The 21,409-nt window shown below is 42.2% G+C and overlaps 3 protein-coding genes across 4 annotated transcripts in view; 2 read left to right on the top strand and 1 right to left on the bottom strand.

Annotated features, from left to right (window-relative positions):
• The window catches only part of LOC310759209 (interferon-induced, double-stranded RNA-activated protein kinase-like), a 29,975-nt gene extending 26,784 nt beyond the window's left edge, over positions 1–3,191 (top strand). Inside the window, exon 24 of the mRNA XM_083606146.1 lies at positions 28–3,191. Coding sequence (XP_083462272.1) covers positions 28–135 — 108 coding nt within the window. The 3' untranslated portion in view covers positions 136–3,191. The remainder of the gene's footprint in view (positions 1–27) is intronic.
• A 362-nt stretch (positions 3,192–3,553) lies between these two features.
• Positions 3,554–14,828, bottom strand: GPATCH11 (G-patch domain containing 11). Of its 2 annotated transcripts, XM_083604365.1 has the most exons (9): positions 14,729–14,828; positions 12,610–12,694; positions 10,241–10,467; positions 7,997–8,038; positions 7,788–7,908; positions 6,765–6,855; positions 6,132–6,239; positions 5,349–5,430; positions 3,554–4,889 (listed from the first exon to the last, which is right to left on the bottom strand). In XM_083604365.1, the coding sequence occupies exons 2-9, from the start codon at positions 12,657–12,659 to the stop codon at positions 4,834–4,836; spliced, it is 777 nt and encodes a 258-aa protein (XP_083460491.1). In that variant the 5' UTR covers positions 12,660–12,694; positions 14,729–14,828; the 3' UTR covers positions 3,554–4,833. The 2 variants fall into 2 exon arrangements, with proteins under 2 accessions (XP_083460491.1, XP_083460492.1); XM_083604366.1 differs by lacking the exon at positions 14,729–14,828 and having other exon boundaries at positions 10,241–10,489.
• A 3-nt stretch (positions 14,829–14,831) lies between these two features.
• The window catches only part of HEATR5B (HEAT repeat containing 5B), a 47,102-nt gene continuing 40,524 nt past the window's right edge, over positions 14,832–21,409 (top strand). Inside the window, exons 1-5 of the mRNA XM_083604174.1 lie at positions 14,832–14,988; positions 18,031–18,197; positions 18,701–18,912; positions 20,608–20,716; positions 21,230–21,379. Of these exons, the coding sequence (XP_083460300.1) occupies positions 18,072–18,197; positions 18,701–18,912; positions 20,608–20,716; positions 21,230–21,379 (597 nt within the window). The 5' untranslated portion in view covers positions 14,832–14,988; positions 18,031–18,071. The remainder of the gene's footprint in view (positions 14,989–18,030; positions 18,198–18,700; positions 18,913–20,607; positions 20,717–21,229; positions 21,380–21,409) is intronic.

Below are 21,409 nucleotides of genomic sequence, written 5' to 3'. Positions count from 1 at the left end.
AAAAAACAATCTCTCCTTTGTTTGCAGGTATCTCTAATTAAGAAACTGCTTTCAAAAGTGCCATCTGACAGACCATCGGCACCTGCCATTTTGCATATTTTAAAGAAAAAGCAGTATAGCCCACACACTTGTTAACTAATACCTGTCCAAACACAACTGCAGATTTTTGGTCTAAAGGTAGTGGTTCCTTTTGCTGTTGCTAATATTGAAAATCTCGTCTGAATCAAAACTGTGGCACCTGGAAATTTAACTCTGGATTGCCTCTTGCTATATGTTCTGCTGTGGCCTTTGAGGGGAGCTGCAGGGTGCTCTTGTGGAGGCAAAATTTCTCTGAAGCCAGAACTAGATACCTGTGCCTTGTATGTGTGGCTGTCTTTAAAAACTGTCCTGCTTTCTCATGGGAGGCTCAGCCTCTGTGGCTGGAAGCCCATTTTACAAGCTGTGACAGATATGGTCATTCCTGGACTGAGAGAACTTGACCACAGTGGTTCAGGCATTGGTGACTTCAAGGTTAGATTACTGCAAGGTTAGATTACTGCAGTGCACTCCTTGAACTTGATTTGCAATATGCTGTTAGTGCACAATGCCATTGCATGATTGCTAGCAGGAAGAGATTCTCTACATAGAACAGCTTTGCTCAAAGAACTGCACTGGCTGTCCATTTACTACCAGGCCAGGTTCAAGGTGTTACTATTAGGGGCAGAATCACCTTTCAAGAAGCTTCAATCTACATTAACCTGCACTGTTACAGGTGCCACATAATACTTATAAGACATCAATCTTTACTGCAGCAGCACCTTCACTTTGAAACTCGCAGCCTGTTGACATCAGGCAGGTGCCTTCATCACATTCTTTTTGGCATCTGCGTAAAACACATTTGTTTACGCAAGCGTGTCCAGATACGTAGAAGCCACATGTGCTTTCTCTCTTTTTAGGTATGGGTTCTTTTAAGCAACTTTTCAATGTTTTTAAATACCTGTGCTTTTTATTGAGATTTTTAAAGTGTTTTATTTCATTTTTTTGTAAACTGCTTAGAGGTTTTCTTACAATCAAGTGGTATATAAATTTTGTGGGGTTTTTTGTTTTTTTCTATTTGGTTTCTGCCAGGAGAGTTCTTTTACTTTTTATCTGCAAGATTAAGTGTTTGTTTCCAAAATTCCACCTATTTTATTGATGGGTCATCATATGCATTTAATAATTACTAGTAATAAATAATAAAGGAAAATAGTATGAGTGACATAATATGAGGCTTTTGAAGTAATCGGGGTTTTGGAGCTCTCTCTGCTTGGAAGCCTGTGTTAAAAACCTAGCTGTGGTTTGGTAAAACATAGGAAGCTGCCTTATACTCAGTTGACCCATTGGTTCATCAATATTGTCTACTTCAATGAGCAGCGAGGATTTCAGATGATGTTTTCCCAGCCCTGCTGGGAATTGAACTTGGGACATTTTTTGCATGCAGAGCATATGCTCTGCCCTTTTTGTCTGGACACTTTGCTTTTAAGCATAAGGATGATAAAGGGAAACCTGTTTTTCTGTCAGACTTAATTCCTTTCCTGCAATACAACCTAGAAAAAAAAATGGAAGGTATCCAAATCAGAACTTTTTTGGAAGGTATCCAAATCAGAACTGTTTTTTTAAAAAAATGATTCATGATAGATTGTATTCATAAAAAATATTTGTATATCACTGCATCATTTTTTACACACACACACACACACACACACACACTGGTACCTTGGTTTACGAACTTAATCCATTCCAGAAGTCCGTTCTTAAACCAAGGCGCACTTTCCCTAATGAGGCCTCCCACCGCCGGTGCCCTTCTACCATTCAGATTCCGTTCTTAGACCAAGGTAAAGTTCTCAAACCAAGACACTATTTCCGGTTTTGCGGAGTTTGTAAAGCAAATCATTCTTAAACCAGACTGTTCTTAAACCAAGGCACCACTGTATAGCAAAGTGGTTTACAGCAAAAGATAATACAATAGAAACTTAAACAGACATCAACTAACCATTGTGGATGGATGTCTTGTTAAATGCCTTCATAGGCTGAGAGGAACAGAAACATTTTCAGCAGGCGTTTAAAAGTTGGGCTGATGGCTCTTAAGGGGTTTCTTGTCAAATGAGCCTCACCAGCTTGGGGAACAACCAAAGATGCTCCTGCAGGTGATCTCAAGTGATTGAGCTGGGATAAAAGAGTTCCAGGCAATCCCTGAGGTACCCTGGACCAAAGTTGTTCAGGATTTTATAAACACGCAAGAATCCTGAGCAGTAATGGGAAGCCAGTACAGTTGTTTAACAATGCTGTGTTGTGTGCTCTCAAGCAGAGCCCCAGCTGGAGCTTCTCAACCAAACCTAAGGGCAGCCCCACAAAGAGCAACATTACAGTAATCCAGCCTTGAGGTTACCAACACATGAGCTACAGTAGTCAGGCTATCCCTGTACATGAATAGCCATAGTTTGTGAACCACATGAAGCTGGTAAAAGGCACTCATAGCCACAAAGGATGCTTGAATCTCTGGTGACAAAGATGTGTCCAGGAGTATCCCCAAGCTACATGCAACCCCATCCAGAACTTGTGACTTCCCAAACATGGGAACTACCCATCCAAAGAGCCCCTGTCTTGCCAGGGTTCATATACACTTTATTGACCTCATCCAGTCCACCAGTGCATCCAGACAACAGTCCAAAGCTTTCAAAGCCTCTCTTGATTTGGATTTTACAAGCCATGTGAAAATAACTTGGTGAAATCTACGGAGTTTGTGCTGTGAATAATTTATTGCAAAGGGATGTTTTTAACAGCTAGGATTTGATGAGTTTTTTATACCATAAAGCTGCAGCTGTGTCAACTTACTCCTGAGTAATTCCATTGCACCTAGTTCACAGGGAACAGCTTTTCGGTGCCATCATCCAACACTAGAGGAGAATATTCACACTGGATTCCGGATGCAACCGAATCTATTGTAAATCTTTAACTTGAATTATTTCATGGAACTTTGTAGTGAATATTAAATTTGTTTTTAAATCACTGGTACAGTGTTAAGAAGCACATTTTACAACATAATTTTTCAACCGAAGCATGTATTTCTCACATGTTGGGAAATTGTAATGTTTTTATTGTGTATGCATGGCTTATGCTACTGTTCAATAGCTGCTTTCTCTTTCCTAATAAATGGCGTGCATTAAAAAGTCCCCACATTGTTCATTTCTTTTAGAAGCTACATGGCATACAAAGGGAGAGGCATGTCTGTATGCAGGAAATAGCTTGCCAGCAATCCTTCCCTTAGAACTAGCCTACATGGAGTTTGATTACCTTCAAGCGCCTCTTGGCCATGCACTTGAACAGAGGCACCTCTTGAGTGAAAATCTTGGTAAAAATCTACCCCTGTGCGCAATTAGTAATGAAGATACCAAATGCAGCCAGTAATAGGTGCTACACTATGACTGCATAATGCAGAAAAATTGTGTTCTATATAGAGTCTGGCAGGTGGTTCACTTTTAGACTATCGAGAAAGGTACAGTGCATATAACAGAAAGGAATCAAACTGCAAGGAGACGTGTTATTTCCTTTTTAATGCACACTAGAACTACGTGCCACCCTTCTGCTTACATTATTACTGTCACCAAGTTCTTTCTCCTGATAACTTGAGGCACAATCTAGCCAAACCTGAACACTTTGGCAAGCCATTGAGCGTTTCATCTACTTGAAACTTCCCCACTGAAAAATACAACACTTCTACTCAGGTGTAAGGGCTACTGAGTCCATTAGAGGTTACTTCCATGTAAAGCTAGCGGTCTGGTTCACACTTTACCTTAATGTTGGCTTGATCATGCCATTTTCCATGGGCAGTAAAGTGGATTAACCTTAAATAGAAGCCCATCAACTAATTTAGCCTGAAAGGCATTTTTAAAAACCTTTTAACCAAAGAACCAACTCAGAAGAGAACGGGAGGATGGCAGAGTCAACATCAGATGGACTAACTTGTAACTGCCCCCGGAAAATATCATTAGTTGCCACCTCCTGTTTCAGTACAGCTAGTTATTTTTGTTTTCAGTACTGTATGGGGTTCTCAGTGTGCCTAGTATAGTATTTATACATTTGAGCCAATTTGCAGGTTAGTAAAAAAACCCAGATATAAATCTGTTTAGACATATACATACACAACAAATGCATTCAGCTGTAAATAGTGATACAAACACCCATAGCTACTGAACTGTTCAACATTAACTGTTTTAAGCCTTCACTGACATTAGGAAAATGCATTGAAAGACCTTTGGTATAAAACACTGAAAATTACAAAACTGAGCAGTTTGGTCAACAGTAAAAGGCATATTTAGAATATTTACACTCAAGGTCAACAGGACTTACTCCTAAGTTAGTACATGAAGGATTTTAACCTAAGTGTCCTGATCTTATTTCTGGCCTCTATATACACATTTTGGATCTTTTCAGCCCTCCTGTTCTCTTTTCTGCACTAGATCAGTATTCCACTTCTTCTATAATTGATTGGGGTGTAAAGGAGGATCGACCCAATCCTGTTTGCTGTGTTTTTCACAAAAATAACAAATAAGCTTTTTTTGTTTTTAAGTACCTAGAGTTCACAGCTGACAGTCAACTGATTATGCAGCTCCTATAAGATCTTCTTGGTGTGTAGCTCCTTTCTATCCATATTTCCAAGTGAACAGGACTTCAGCACAGTTCCAGTGTTACAATATATACATAAATACATTTCAAAAACCTTTTCCCTACAAAAATATATGCAGTCTTCTGAACTGTTCGATATCTTTATGCTGGAGCGATCTTGCAGCATTTACTATTCTTGCTTTAGGAAAGTTATTCATGGTCTGCAAAAGTGTCTCCAGGACAGTTTGAGGATAAATCTTCTTTATCTGGAAGATTTTTTAAAAGAGCATTATACAGTTGTCACAAGAAAAACACACTGGACTGAGATACTAAGCCTTTTGGGGAGAGAGAGCTGTAAATTAGAAAAGATCAAACAAGCCATACACAGTGATACTAAACAGGTTGTTGAAATTAATTGCAGATATGGCCTGCAGTTATCAAGAGCAGGGGGGTTTCCATTTATGGTGAGCATCCTCAAACACAAGTACATTAAGAGCATCATTTCTTTTCCTCTTGCAAACAACTCCAAAGAAAAAAAATTGGGAATACAATAAGCTTTAAGGTTCCCAAAGAGACAAATTTAGGTTTATATTACATGGAGGCTTTCATTGTGCAAAGGTGACTCATGCATCTTTTGGCCAAGGCATTAGATACTGTTAGTTTACATTAACAGACCAACTAAAGAAGAGGGCTCAGCTATTATTAATACCTGGTATTTTTCTTACCATCATAGGTTGTTCCACACCAAATGCAGTAGAGGTGTTCTTCCCTTAGATACGCTGTCAACATGATTAACTTTTCTGATTCCTGTGTTTGACAAATGAAATACACCTTTAAGCATAAATGGATTATGCATTAATTTTAAAATTATTTTAGCTTATTAATTTAGATCAGGGGTCGGCAAACAAAGGCCTGCGGGCCAGATCAGGCCCAATTGCCTTCAGGAATTGACCTACGGACTGTCTGAATCGGCGTGGGGATTCTGCTCATTTGGGCTGCGCCATTTTCCCCCCTGCGCCATTCCGTTCCCCCCCTCTCCCTCACACACATCGTGGTGGTGCCTCCTCCCTCCCTCCTCGTGGCTTCTCCCCTCCCTGCCTAGAGGAGGAAGGGGGCGGGGCGGGGCTGGGCTGAGCTGGCCCCTCTCTGGAGTCAGCCCTTTCGCACTGCTCATCTTCCCCCCGCCACTGCCCTGGTGCGCCTGTGGGCAAGAGAGCAGAGCGGACGAGATCGCTTTGCCTACCCACGAGAAGCAGTGGCAGCGGTGGCGACGGTGGTGATAGCCCCTGGGAAGTTAAGTTCAGCAGCTGGGGCTGGGGGGTGGGGAGGAGGACTACTTGCCCCCCTTGCCGCTTCTTCCAGCTCCCCCGCCCCCATGCCGCTTCTCCGGCCCACCACAAGGTCTGAGGCACAGTGGACCAGCCTGCGGCTAAAAATTTTTGCCGACCCCCGATTTAGATTATTGAAGTGCAATGCAGCTTCCAATGGTATCTAAACCCTACACTTACATCGAACTCATCTTCCTCTTTTTCTTCCTCCTCCTCTCCATCCACGTCATCTTCCTTTTCCTCCTCTGGCTGTAACCAGAACCACATCTCTTTGGGGGATTCAAGGCCCTTTAAAGCAAACGTTTAGCAGTAACAACCAACATACCCCACCCCATCAATTTCTTGGCAATTTGGAAAGAGAAAAAGGTGCAACTTTGCACACCTGGAAAAGCAAAATGCTCAAAAAATAACAACAGAAGCAGTCTCAGAACTTGTTGCATACTCAAACTTGAAAAAATGAAAATGCAGCACAAGGCATTATAGCAAAGATTATATTAGCATTTTCAATTCACTGAAGCAGTAAAACATTTTCTGGAAAAGATGGGGACCATGTCTATGTTGTATGTAGTTCTTAGACAATAAAAACAGGAAGCCAGGGAGGGAAGTAAACCAGAAGAGAGTTGGTTCTTTTTTGCTTTCAGCCTGTCAATGCACCACACTTGACTTACGATGACGTGTGTGGGTGGACAAGCTCGTAAAAAAGTTGGTCTGGTAGGTTATGCATACTTACTTTCAGTAAATGATACCCATCCAAAGTCTTTGAGTCACAAATGCACAAAAACATTTGAAAGAAATGTTTTTATTTAAACTTACTTTCTGCATATCTAGTTGTTGACAGGCTTTCTGACTTTTCACAAGGTCTCGTTTTACTTGAAGTTGCTCCTGTTTGGTCTTCAATCTCAATCTTAAAAATAAAATGAAACATGACTACCAATAAACATAACTTGGACTGGTTGAGATATTACACTGATAGAAGAGAAGAAGAGGAGTTTGGATTTGATATCCCGCCTTTCACTCCCTTTAAGGAGTCTCAAAGCGGCTAACATTCTCCTTTCCCTTCCTCCCCCACAACAAACACTCTGTGAGGTGAGTGGGGCTGAGAGACTTCAAAGAAGTGTGACTGGCCCAAGGTCACCCAGCAGCTGCATGTGGAGGAGCGGAGACGCGAACCCGGTTCCCCAGATTACGAGACTACCGCTCTTAACCACTACACCACACTGGTGTATATGTATCTATCAATTTGTTTTGTTCACCATCGTGGGAGTTGTACGATGGGCAGTTTAGAAGTGCTACAAACCCAAATACTATATTACACACACCTTTTGGGACCCAGATCACTGTGAGCAGCTCCCATCATCCCTGATCTTTGACCATGCTGGCTGGGGCTTGAGGGAGTTGGAGTCCAATAACATGTGGAGGACACTATGCTAACTACCCCTGGTGTAGTTCATACTGGCAATACCTGATGGTGATATTTGATGGAGTAGCAGCCTAATTTGGTATGAGGCAGTTTCTTATGCATTGTGGGAAGGATAACCCCACACAGCACTGTTCCTCAACCTAGTGCTCTCCAGATGATGTGGACTCCCAACATGGGAGCATGGCCAATGGTTCTAGAAACCACTATGCTGGCTGTTGCTGGCCTCAGTTGACTGGAAGAAATTTTCAGAGTTTCAGACAAGAGTCTTGTCTGGCCGTATCTGCAGAAGTCATGGATTCAACAGGGGACCTTCTGCATGCAAGCACGTGTTCCACCATGAAGCCACAATCCTTCCCATAAACAATACAATTCTTATTTGCAAAGAGAAGACGAAGAATGAAGCCCTTGAACATTACTTGAAGAGGTCAGCCGTCTGCTCCTCCGCTTGTTTCCTCATGTGCATTTTTCTCCTGTAGTTTTCCAAGTTTTCTTCAGCTTTCCGTTTCTTCACTTCTTCATGGCCAAGCCCACTTCTGCCTGTTCCAAGTTCAAAGCGCTAGTTAACACATCAAGAGGCACCATGTTTGAACTTTAAAACATTAAAAAGGAAAGAATGGACACAAACCTGTGGTAATGTTCAGAGGAATAGGCTCGACAATCCCCTTTCCTGCAGAAAACAAGAGCAGTCATGGCTGATAAAAACACACATGATCATCACTATTAGACACATTTGTGTTCCTTTCATCACAGGAGCTCAGAGTGGCTTGTAATGGGGTTCTCACATTACAACAAACCCTGTGAAGTGGATCAGACCATGAGTTAATGACACACCTTAGGCTATCTACTTGGCATCTGAACAGAGATTTGAGTCTAGCCTAGTTAAAGTGTTTTGCACAGGTTCTCTGTATCTTTCATGTACGTGCATCATTTCGAACAATATCAACCGGAGAAATGAAATTTACTGAACAGATAACAGGCCTTTGCCATAACTTGAAAAAATAACTATTATATGATTCTACATTAATGTTGTAGAGTAATTCCCCTCAAGATGTAAGTTATACTGGTTCTAACCTCACAAAAAATTTATGTTACTATTTGAAGTTTTTTATTTTGCTTTGACATTCTGTTAATTAGCACTTCCTGTCTCCCAGGGAAAGTATCAGGGCAAGAGGAAGACCAGCCGGGTTCAAACCACCAGCCAGAGAACAAGCAGCTCCAGGGAGATTGCGATTTCCTCCCTTCCAGAAAAAATACTCTGTTCCAACTGCTAGTTGGGCCTGGGACTGCAGAACTGAAGGGAATAATATTCCGGCCCAACCACTGGCCAGCAGACTCAGGGCTGCTGATTCGTTTGTGCATCTGATGTTTATTATTACTATTAGTATTATTATTATTATTCCACCAATCTCTCCCTCTTCCCTAATTTTTTTTGGGGTGTGTGAAGTGGTGACTCACCCCCCCTAGCGGCGATTCCAGGGTCCCCTCTTACAGGGGATTGCACCTTTATATGGGTGTCACTGGCCATACACTGAAAGGTTGTCAGTGAACTCCCCTGCATTGCGGGGATATGGGGTGGGCTGCCAGCATACACAAGCATCTTGCCGTGCACCCTCCCATGTCCCATCCACCCTGAGGAGCCCCAGTTCCCCCAGCTGGGGGGCTGGGAGGGATACATGCCCAATGCCGAAGCCAAGGTCTTCCTACATCTGAAAGGTTTAATGAAGCTGTGGCCAATTTTTAATTCCATAACACGTTGTCAGGGGTCGTTATTCCTTCTGGTGGTCTCTCAGGGCTGGGGGGTCTCTGCCTTGGCACGCAAAACACTCTGTTCCAACTGCTAGTTGGGCCTGGGACTGCAGAACTAAAGGGAATAATGTTCTGGCCCAACCACTGGCCAGCAGACCCAGGGCTGCATATTTGTGTGTGAATCTGAGGTGCTGCTGCTGGTGGTTGTTATTATTATTATACCACCAACCTCTCCCTTTTTATCAAAGGGAAGGAGGAAGGGCAATCAATGAGATAGCATCCTTTAATTTTTTTAAAAAAAAACCTTCCTTTTTTATATGAGGGAAGCTATTTAGGGTGAACCAAAAATGTCTTACGCAGCAACTTTTTTTTGTTCTTACTTTTACACAAAGAAAGGGGCTCCGTCAAAGTCTCAGACAGGCAGTAAAGGCATCAGGGCACTCACATACACACACCCACACAGGCAGAAGGGGAGACGGAAGGAAAGAAAAAGAGTTAAATAACAGGGCAACCTTTTTTGTACTTACTCTGAAAACAACCCCCGTTTCTTCTTTCACGGGGGTAAGGAAGGGGAAAGGGGGTTCCTAGCAAGCCCCAAGCCAGCATCTCTGTAAATCACGCCTACTGGTCTGTCACGCTGGCCTGCTGAGCCGGGGCTTGCTGCAAAATCGAAAATAGTGCCATATTTTTCCGTGTATAAGATGATATTTTTTCCTTAGAAATAACAGGCAAAAATTGTGGATCGTCTTATACATGGATAGCGGGGGGGGGGGGGGGGGCAGCAGCCAGCAGGATTGGCAGCGGCGATTGGGCATGTGATTGGTTGCTGCGGCAAGGCCTGCTGATGATTGGTTGCGGCAAAAACTGAATGATATGTATTGAAAAATCACCTAGGTCTATTACACAGACATTCCCATGATCTCTCAACCCAAGAACTGTTTTAATTGGATTGTTTGTGTATTTTAATTTTATATTTTAATGCTTGTGTCATTGGTTTTTATACTCCTAAACCACTTCGAAGCCTATTTTGGCATTAAAAGGTTTATAAATTAATAATAAAACAACAACCATAATAATACCATGATACAGTCTTATTCAGAAAAAGGGAAGCTGAGAAACTCACCACTTTTGCCAAGAGGCTGACCACTTTTATAACCCATCTTCTGAAGCATAGCAAAACCTTTATTCTCGTTTCCCAAAGCAATGTTTAAAACGGTATCACGTTGTTCTTTCTCCTGCTCTTTTATACTCTTTTGCCGACTTCTCTCGTTAGCTTCCTTTTGTTTTTCTTCTTTCTTAAACACTTCCTTTGTACGCCTCAGCATTGGCATGCCTGGTCTGATGTCCTGGCTGAACGAGTCCAAATATCAAACTATTATATAGCAATTACAGAAATAAATAAATAAAGTTTTAAGAGCATTTTCAGTGAACCACATGTAATGCTTAACAGTACATCCCTCAATGTTTTATGGGGCTCACTTCCAGGTAAGTGTACATAGATTGCAAGGTTAATACAGTTTCCAAACAGAATACCACCAATCTATTGTAATTATCATTCTTGCAAGAAGAATATGTTTCTCTTTTCTTCTGCTGAAATGGAACAAGGATAGATTAAATGGTACGATAAAAGCCCCACACAGTGGTATTTCTGTTGCTGTAATATGCTCACAGAACACACTGGTATATGAAAGGCATGGCAAGGAAATTGAAGGGAAAACCTAGGTTGAATCAGTAGGGAGTTGTAATCCACAGTAATATATTCTGGAATATGTGTGGGAAGCTTTTGGCCCTCCAGATGTTGCTAAACTACAACTCCCATCAGACCCAGCAAGCATGCCCAATGGTCAGAGATGATGGGAGTTGTAGTTCAGCTACATCTAGAGGGTCAAATGTTCCCCCATACCTGTTCTAGAGGCTGCTACTTCTGTGCTAGGTCTTACTGAAGGAGACTATAGAAGGGGAATATATTAGAGGCTTACCAGTTCATTGTCCACAAGAAAGGGCCGTGGGAAAAGCAGTGTTGAGAAAGAGTATAGCCAAAGAGTTAGTCTATGCAGGGATGGGCTTAAAATGGCTTAGGTGGCAGTCTGAATCTATTCCGCCCTCCAGTTCAAGTTCATTTTCCTGGATTTAGGAATAAGCAATTCCTATGCCAGTTTCATGGGCCACTTAAACATACTCCTCAACCACTTAAAGCCATGTAGCTGGGCTAGAATCATTGAGTTCAGTCACTGTGGCACAGAGGCAGGTATCCTACATTATATGAGGGTGCCAAACTGGAGCTGTAACCCAGGAACTGGATAGCTCTGAAATGGCAAGAGGAAGGGTGCACAGTTCAGCTTTCAGTCCCAAATGTCACTGGTCATGTTTGATCAATCATCCAAGGCTTCACAAACCATGGTTTATGAAGCTGTAGACAAGCATCATGGCCATGCATCATTCCCTTGCTCCACCTGATTATCCTTCCTCTAGCTGTGCCCCAGCTTGAGCACAAAGAGCCTGGGTTGCAGTAAGCCAGAGTTCCTGATACACCAGAACTAGGAAGCTCTGGCTTGAAGCAAGCCAGGATCTTTACACCTCAGCCAGTATGCAGCCAGAGAGTGCAAAGCGATGGCACTTGGTTTATTCTTTATAAGGTTTTGGATGATCACACATATGCAGCCATTGTACCTCTTGGAAAGACCTTTTCTCTGGTTTCCCCAAAAAATGATACACCCAGTTCAGAGACGGATAAGTGAAATCTAAACTACTTCTGTGCTAGGTGTTCTTGGAGCAGAAAAGGGGACTATACAAGAGATTAACACTCTTCTTGTCCCAAAGAAAGGACTGGTGGAAAAGTTGTTGGTGCAGAAAAAGAGTGGAGCAGTCAGTACAGTTAGTCCATGCAAGACGGAGCTGTTCCGCCTAGCCTTCGGTCCGGGCCCAATTTGACCCCCCTCTATGGGACTCTGTAAATTACCTCTTTGGCCCATTTATCGGGTCATGTGGGACCAACATGGATAGCTGGCCCTGATGAATACTTGAGGTTCCTGACCCCTATGGTTGTAATTCATGGGCAGTCATTTAATTTTATCCTGATTCTAATTTTTAAGCTGTATTTTAATCAGTTGTTTGATTGTGTTTTCATGTATTTGATGTTAGCCACGCTGAGCCCGGTCTTGGCTGGGGAGGGCGGGGTATAAATAAAAATTTACTTACTTACTTACAATGGTGTGCTAAAGGAACTGACAGAAGTCAGAACAACGTTTGCATGTGGTTTGAGACTGCAAGACCTGGGTCCCCAGATGGCCAGCTCTAGTCCAACAACAAAAGGGGACTCAAGGATGAAGAACCCTCTTCTAGGTGATATCAACTTGAAGCATTTTAGCCAGACCTCTTACTCAAAAAATAATTGAAAAGTTCTGTATCTGAAACACCACAAATAGCTTCAATTATTAGTGCATGTGTTAGGCACTGACAAGTTTGATAAGTTTAGAAAAATATTGCACTTACTTAACATTAATAAAGGAATCGGACATGTAGTCATCTTCTTCATCACCCATGATTGGTATTAATACTCCACTTGCAGACCTCTTGCCTATAAACAATATTTTTCTAGCTTTTAGAATGCATTGAAAATAGCTAAAGTTTTCACTGATTTTTTTGGGGGGGGAATTATTATTATTTCATGTAGAGTACCGTATTTTTTGCTCTATAAGACTCACTTTTTCCCTCCTAAAAAGTATGGGGAAATGTGTGTGCGTCTTATGGAGCGAATGCAGGCTGCGCAGCTATCCCAGAAGCCAGAACAGTGAGAGGAATTCCTCTTGCTGTTCTGGCTTCTGAGATTCAGAGTATTTTTTTTCTTGTTTTCCTCCTCCAAAAACTAGGTGCGTCTTGTGGTCTGGTGCGTCTTATAGAGCGAAAAATATGGTATTTATATCCCAACTTTCTTGCAGCTTGGAAGACTTACAACAATTAAAAACATTATTATAAACTACAAATTAACAAAAACAAACTGTGACTTTGTTACAGCTAATAGTTGCCACAATTTTCAGAGTGCTCTGGTGGGAGGAACAGTAAGCTGTAAGCTGCCCAGAATGGCTGGGGGAACCCAGCCAGATGGGCATGATATAAATAATAATAATAATAATAATAATAATAATAATTTCATTTAGTGTTCCTAGAAAGAGAGCAAACTTTAGGGGCACTGAACCTTTAGATTAATGTGGTGGCTCAGTTAGATGAAATCCCACCTAGAAACAACTGAAAAGCAAAAGCAACAAATAGCCTTGTGGCACCATAAATACTAGAAAAATTATTATGACTGATGCCCAACATCATTATGCCAGTCAGGCTGCTCACCCCAAAAGCCTTATACCTCAAGTGGGATTGTAGCCTGACACATACAGCACAATTCTGTGTTTATCTAGCAAGTGAACAAGTCCCCACTGGATTCAAGAGGACTCGCTCCCTGCTAAGAATGCACATTAGCAAAGAAAAGGTATCATACACAGCCCCTCATGATTACCCCAGTCTCCCCATATTAACTGAATGTAATAAGAGTCCTATCAAATCAGATGAAAGGTCTATATTCTAGCCTAACATCCTGCTGTGCATAGTAAAATAACAGAACAAGCTTGCTTAAGGACTAATGCATTATTATCATTATTATTAATTCTTAAATTTCTATACTGCCCTTCATCCAGAGATCTCAGGGTGGCTTACAACATACTGTATTTTTCGCTCTATAAGACACACTTTTTCCCTCCTAAAAAGTAAGGGGAAATGTGTGTGCGTCTTATGCAGCGAATGCAGGTGGGAGGCTCTGTCAGCACTCCCTTTAAAGAGCTGCGTAGAGCGTGTGTGGGAAAAGCCCCCAAGAGCTGCACACACACTCCGCACACTCTTTAAAGGGAGCGCGGCTCTTGGGGGAGCCTTAGCCGTGCGCAGCCTCTCCTGGACAGGGGATGAAGGCTCCCTTTGCCCGGGAGAGGCTGTGCGCGGTTAAAGAAGAAGCCAGAACAGCGAGTGGGATCCCGCTGGCTGTTCTAGCTTCTGGCTTAGCCATGGGATGAAGGTTCCGCAGGGGAGCAGGGAGCCTCTCCTAAAAACTAGGTGCGTCCAATCGTCCGGTGAGTCTAATAGAGCGAAAAATATGGTACAAAACACACACACACACAAAAAACAAGAATACATACTACAATAACAAACAAGTGCAATTACACCCCCTGCACCTATACAGGTGTTATTATTAACAGCATCAGCTTTCGTGAACTACAGTCCACTTCATCCGATACATGAAGTCGTATCCTCTGTGCTGCAAGTACGCACACACACACACATATATATATAGTGGTGTGGAGAACAGCCCTCTCTCCTTGCCGTCCCCCCAGCAACTAGTGTTCAGAAACACGCTGCATTTGATCGTGGAAGTTGTATACAGCCATCCTAGCAGCACAGAATTGCAAGGGAGCCTTAGGGTCATCTAGTCTAAACCGCACCCCCCCACACACACAATGCAGGAACCCCACGGCTAGCAGCTGCCCATAGCCTGATCTAAGAAGCTGCCCAACATTCGCCAGCAACACTCAAATCGGTACAGCACCAGCTCTTTATCATTATTCCCTACCAGCCTCCGCGCGCCTCTTCCACCCAGCGAAGCCTAGCCCTCTTGCGTTCCAGTCTCTCGGCAACTGCGCAGGTGCGCATGCGTGCCTTCTACCGACCAGCTTCCGGGTATGGAATGCGCTTGCGCGGCAGCCGGCGCTGCCTCAGCTGGTGGGGAGAGAGGGATTCGGTTACTGAGCGGTGCGCCATGGCGACGTCAGGTGTTTGCCCCTTTCTGTCAAACGTCGCAGTGGTCTGCGGTACCGCGAACTGTCGGAAGAGGTGGGTCTGGGAGACGAAGGACTTACTTGCGGAGGGGCAGGGGGGGGGGAGAAGAGCCGCGGGGTCAATATTAAGGGGTGGCGGTTGGGTGGCGTGGGGGGGCCACTTTAACTGGGTCCCTGTGAGGAGGAGGGAGGAGGGAACGAACAACGGCGGCTCCTACGGGTGGGCAGCGGGGTCAAGTTAAGGTGGTGCGCTGCTTTCGCGGCGGGGTGCTTCGGCCTTTAGGGCAGGCAGGCGCTTTCGAGAGGGGCGGGCAGGAGTTTTGAGTGGCGGCGGGTTTCCTTATCGCTGGGGCTGCCCTTGACACCAGGGTGGCAGGCCTTGGGGCTGGATATCCGAAACTGCCGTTTCCTCTGACTGGCAATGGCCCCTCGGGGATCTCTTACTACTGGGGGGGGGGGTTTGGGAAGTCGCACCTTCTGCATGCAAAGCAAAGCACACGAGCTGATGGACCTCCCTCCGAAACTGAGCGGGGCTTTAAAGCGCTTGGGGGCATCCCCAGGAGCTACAGCAGTTTCACACCATTTATGCAGCAGCAAGCATGGGTTGCTGCATAAATGGCAGCTGCAGATATTCTGGGCTCTCTGTCGCTGATTCCAATTGTGCAGTTCTCAGTTTATTATTATGTCCCATTCATCTCTCACCCTGTCCTTATTGAGGTGGGAAGCGATGAGCAATAGAGCCTTTTCAGTGGCAGTGCTCCTGGCAGTAGAATCCTCTCCCGGGAGACATTTAACTGGCACTTACTCCTCCTAGCTTTTAGGCACCTTGCGACAAGCAATTTCCTCCCTACAATTTTGATGCTTGATGGTTTAATTCCGCCTTCATTGCCTTGCTGTTATTCTCCCTGCCCCTCTCTTTTACTTCCATGGTTTATTTTGTTCCTATCTTTTTGTATACTGTTTGTAAATTGATATTTGATTTTATTATGGTTGTTATTTGACTTGGAAGTTTCTGTGGAGAATATTTTAAATAAATTCAGCAGGGGAATCTGAGATCACAAATTCTGGTTTCACTTTTGTCTGAATAAAATTTTACTTATAGCAGTAGCAGAGGACAGGATTGTAGAGGAATCTCATAACGTGGCAGCTCCTACAAGAATTGGCACCCTTAAAACATAGTCTTAATATTCCTATCTGTGTGTGACTTCCCTGGCATATCACCTCAGAGCAAGTGAATCAGACTGTAAATGTGCTTTCCATAGCCTTGAGATAATACTTCTGGCCCTTCTGAATGACAGAAATTCCAAATTACAGTACAGTTCTATGTCTACTGAGAAGTAAATCCCATCAAGTTCAATAGGACTTAATTCCAATGTAAATGAATACAGGACTGCCAAATAGAGGTTCCATAATCATTATTACTAGCCTGGCAATGCACTTTCTCTCTCTCTGACATTTTTTCCTCCATTGCACTTGATGAGTTGACTACCCTATTATCTTTAGTTAACCCATGTTTACCCTTGATCCTGTGCCCTCCTAATTGCCATCTCTGCTGTCATTATCACTCTTTATGTTATCCTATCTTTTTCTTCCTCTTTTCAACATTCAAATGCACCACTGTTTTCCTTATTAAAACAAACCAACTCTTGATCCCTTTTCTAGGTCTGACTACTGTACAGTTCCCTCCCCTTTTCATCAAATTCCTGCTTACTTTCATGAGCTAAACGTCTTTTTTCCCAACTGTGTTGCTGGCCCCCTTCCAGTCTGCCAGCTGCATGTCGCTGCTTTTGCCTCCTCATCACCAAATCCAAAAGTCTCTACTCAGTTCTCTTCCTCTTTGATATCTAGGTACAGTAGATCACTTTCCCCTACTTGTTTCACTTTGCTTTATGTCCTAGATCTCCTTGATTTTGTTTTCAGATGGCTCTCTTTCTGTCTAGTTGATATTTTGGTGTTTCTAGAGGGGAAAGCCCTCTTTGTTTTCTTTCTTCATTGTGGTTTCTCAGATGTCTGTGCTTGTATTTGGCCATCTGCTATTCTGTCCCTATACAGTGTCCCTGAGTAACATTATCACATATCATGGCTTTCAGTACTATGCACTGATGTCACCCAACTCTACCTAAGAAGAACTTTCTTCATTCTAGTGCAGGCATAGGCAACCTCGGCCCTCAAGATGTTTTTGGCCTGCAACTCCCATGATCCCTAGCTAACAAGCCCAGTGGTCAGGGATGATGGGAATTGTAGTCCCAAAACATCTGGAGGGCTGAGGTTGCCTATGCCTGTTCTAGTGCATTTCTAAGTGTGTCTTTGATATTTCTGTCTAGGTATTGCATTGTTATTTCAAACTCAGTAGGACTCAAAATCGAACTTGGTTCCTCCCAAGCCATCTCCTTCCTCCTTCATTCTTAATCGTTAATAACATCACCTTGCTCTACTGATCAGGCTTGAAGCCTTGGTTTTCTCTATCCTTTGCCCTCCATTTTCATTGCCAAATCATTTCTTCTTTTACAATGTTACAAAAATATGACCAAAAATTCTGGTCCATGCCTTGGTCATCTCTTATGTTGACTACTGCATTCTTTTCATGGCTCTTCTGTTGTCTTGCATTCATCCATGCAGCATTCTGCTGCCAAAATTATTCACTCTGACCCTGTGCATCTTTTCTCCCTTGCTGCTCTCAGTGCCTTGAACTGCCTGCCAGAATGCCTCCATCTGACCACCTTCTGTATTTCCTCCTCAAAATGCATATTCTCTGGCAGCCCATTGGAGCAACATCTAGTCCCAGTACCCTATGGTAACTAAGCTGAATAATGTGTAATTAAATAGCAGCACATTCTCTTCCTTTTTATCCCTGTCACAATTTCCCTCAACTTCCTCTGTTGTAAGTCCCTTGGTGAAGGACCTGCCAAATTTGTTGTTTGTAAAGTGCAATGTGCATTGCTGGTACTAAGGAAATAATACATCAGTGCAGATACTTCATGTAAGTGTTTGACAATCTGGGATATAATCAAATATCAAGTAAATGAGCTGTTTGTAAACTGCTATTAGGAATAAGAAAATAATAATAATTATTGTTCTATGTTATGTTTTCTAATAGGAAATAAGTACACCTGTAACAAAAGCAGATTTTAGCCAGCCATGGAGCTTGCTCACAGTTTGTTATTAAATGAAGAGGCTTTGGCTCAAATCACAGAAGCAAAGCGACCAGTTTTTATCTTTGAATGGCTGCGATTTCTTGACAAAGTGCTAGTAGCTGCTAACAAGGTATGCCATGTCCCCTCCCACCAGTCTTTGGTTTTTATATAGTCCTTTTTCATTGAGTTTCATGGGGCTTGCTCCCAGATCAGTGTAAAGGATTGCAGTCTAACGCCATGACATTATTATGTAGTTCACTAATTCATATTTTTAAAAGATCTGATTTGCCCATAATTTGAGATGAATGTTATGTCCTGAGCGGTAATTCCCTTTCCAAGTTTGTTTTAAGTGAATTTGTATCAGTAGTTTCAGAGAAATGCCAGAAGCATTTAGGCAAATGGGCCAGTGGATTAGGCCAGTACCAGCTTCATTAAATAAACCACCAAATATCACGAATGTCAGGATATCTTATTGAAAAATAAAATGACACATGACGGGTGGTTATAGCTCTACTAGCAAAAATATCCCAGAAATAAAAATACTTGAATAGCAATCATCTGAAAGAATTAAACATTTGAATGTTGAATTATGAAAATCAGAGCAAGTAAAATTTTAATTTGTTTTGTTAACAGACGGATGTAAAAGAAAAACAAAAAAAACTTGTTGAACAGCTAACTGGTCTTATCAGCAGCTCTCCTGGGCCACCCACCCGGAAATTGCTTGCTAAAAACCTTGCTGCTCTGTATAGCATTGGAGATACTTTTACTGTATTTCAGACACTTGATAAGTGTAATGAAATTATCAAAAGTAAAGATGATACATCAGCCTACTTACCAACCAAACTGTAAGTAACAGATCACATACAGGACAATAATGTTGTTACAAGTGATGGTTAATTTGTTAATTTCTTAGAACACTGAAGAAGTAGCTGAGCAGATTTGAATGATTTTTGTGATTCATGCTTACAGAACCCTCAGGGGAATATACCTGTTTAGAAATGAATGATGCCTTGAAGTAACAATGGAATCAATTTCCTACTGTGTTTTGTCACAATATTGGTTGTGACAAGAATTATGCAGCTGAGGGTGGGAGGGTAACTGAGAACATAAGATCCTGCTAGATCAGACCTTTTAGTTCAGCATCCTAGATGATGGGCAGTAATATTTAAAGCGGGATTATATAGATGCTGCAGGATATCAGTGGAAGAAAGTGTTCGTTGGATTAGCATTAGTCTTTAAGCATCCACACTACAGTGGAACCTCTGGTTACGTACTGTCCCCCTTACGAATGCTTCGAGTAACGCGGTTCGCTAACCTGGAAGTAGATGCCCCTAGTTGCAACCTTTGCCCCAGGATGCGAGCGGAAGTCGTGCCTCATGTTAAGAACAGTTTTGTGTTAAGAACGGACCTCTGGAACGTATTCAGTTCATAACCGGAGGTACCACTGTATTATTGCAGAAGGAGGGAAGATGAAACAATTCTTTAAATGTCTACTTGTAAAAAATAAATTCACTGGGCCTGTAAATCTCTGAATATATTGCCCACTTCTAAAAGAGCTCTGTTTAGTTTTGTCAAATCACTGTGCTGGCAACATGCAGGACATGATAGTGTTTTGCATGTTTACTAAGAAGTAAGTCCTATTGGGGGTTTACAGGCAGGCAAATGTGCATGGGCAGGCAAATGCAGATGAGTGCTGCTGCATTCTGGATCTGTTAGGTGCAGCCTCTGATGGAGAGGCTTTCTTCCATGTGAAGAAGCCTGCTTATTGTATTTCTAGGTCTAAACATGCCTAAACATACAGAAGAATTGCAAATGTTTTCTAGCTGGATTATCACAAGAAGTTGTTCTTGACTTGGCTTTTGTGCAGGAGGACAGCAAAAATAGAGCTTAATTGAGAACAGTTACATTCCTTCACATGCAGCAATCCAGACTGGATTGAGAACTTAGTTTTTCTAAGTGATTAATGCCAAGCAGTTTGAAGGAAACTAAGCCTACCAATTGCTTGACATAATTTTACCAGTCATTGTGAAAATCACTTAGGGAATTCTCAGGAGCATCTTTTAGGAACTATAGGTTATCACACTATTTGGAATTAAATTCCATGCTTTCAAGACTATTTTGTTAGCACCAGACATGCAAAGTCTGAGAAGACTGCATTCTATGCTCATAAAATACTCTTAAAATATTCCAAACTACAGTTGGTGAACATGCTATATTTATTTTGAAATATGTGAGAAATGTGAGCCATTCTTTGGGTGAGAAAAATCCTAATGAGCATGAGAATAGAAAAACTTAATGAAACTTGGCATTCGTTTTACCTGTCACTTAATTGCTAATCCATGTGAATTTTTACCTTTTCATTTCTAAAACTATATCTGTGGCCAAAATATAAGTTTGTAGTCTCTGATTTCCTTACAAAGTATACATACTACATAAAACTGCCTGCTTGCCTGAAGATGTTTAAGTTTTGATTTGATGCTTCTATTTACTAGCATGTTACCTAGTGAAAAAATACTAATGATGATTTTGCCTTTTTGTAGCACTGCAGTGGCATGTGTTGGAGCATTTTATGAAAAAATGGGGAGAATGCTGGGTAGTTCTTTTCCAGAAACAGTTAACAATCTCTTAAAGTCTTTGAAAAGTGCTGAGGTGAGTGAAAGTGGTGTTGTAAAAAAACACAAAATCATATTTTTCACTCTTTTACATATTTAGTTTGTTAGTCTATTTTGTAACAGACTAAAACCATCAATTAAGGCTTAGGAAATTTTATTTAAGGCTATTCTGCTGTCTTTTATTTATATACTCTTTGTTTAATTAGGATGGCCATACGTCTGTAATTTCCAGGACATACCTGGAATACTGCAGTTTGAAGCAGTGTCCGGGCGGAAATTGGCAAAAATGTCTGGGAAAACCTGGACGTATGGCAACCCATGTCGGCAGTGTCATTTTTTTGCCAAATTACCATAAAAATACCTCAGAAATGCGTCATGACACCAGTTGTGTGGTATCTCTCTCTTTCATAGATGAATTATGAGCCATCTCCCTTTGCCCCTCACTTTTTAGATAATTCTCATAGTTACATTATGAAGATACAGAACAAGTTGTTTCTTATTTCCACTTCATTCTCTCTTTCTCCCTTTCAAATCCCAATGCAATTTGTAGTCACAGGGCCGGAGTGAAATATTAATGAGTTTGCAGAAAGTCCTAAGTGGGCTGGGTGGTGCTGCAGCTTCTTGCCACCGTGATATTTATAAGAATGCGAGATCTCTCCTGACAGACAGAGCTATGGCTGTGCGATGTGCAGTAGCAAAGGTAGGTTTGTATTCTTTTACAATTTATAAA

This window comes from Podarcis filfolensis, assembly GCF_964270895.1.
Source record: "Podarcis filfolensis genome assembly, chromosome: 3".
NCBI classification, from domain to species: Eukaryota; Metazoa; Chordata; class Lepidosauria; order Squamata; family Lacertidae; genus Podarcis; species Podarcis filfolensis.
Note: the sequence above shows the minus strand (reverse complement) of the source record. Positions and strands in the feature narration are given on the sequence as shown.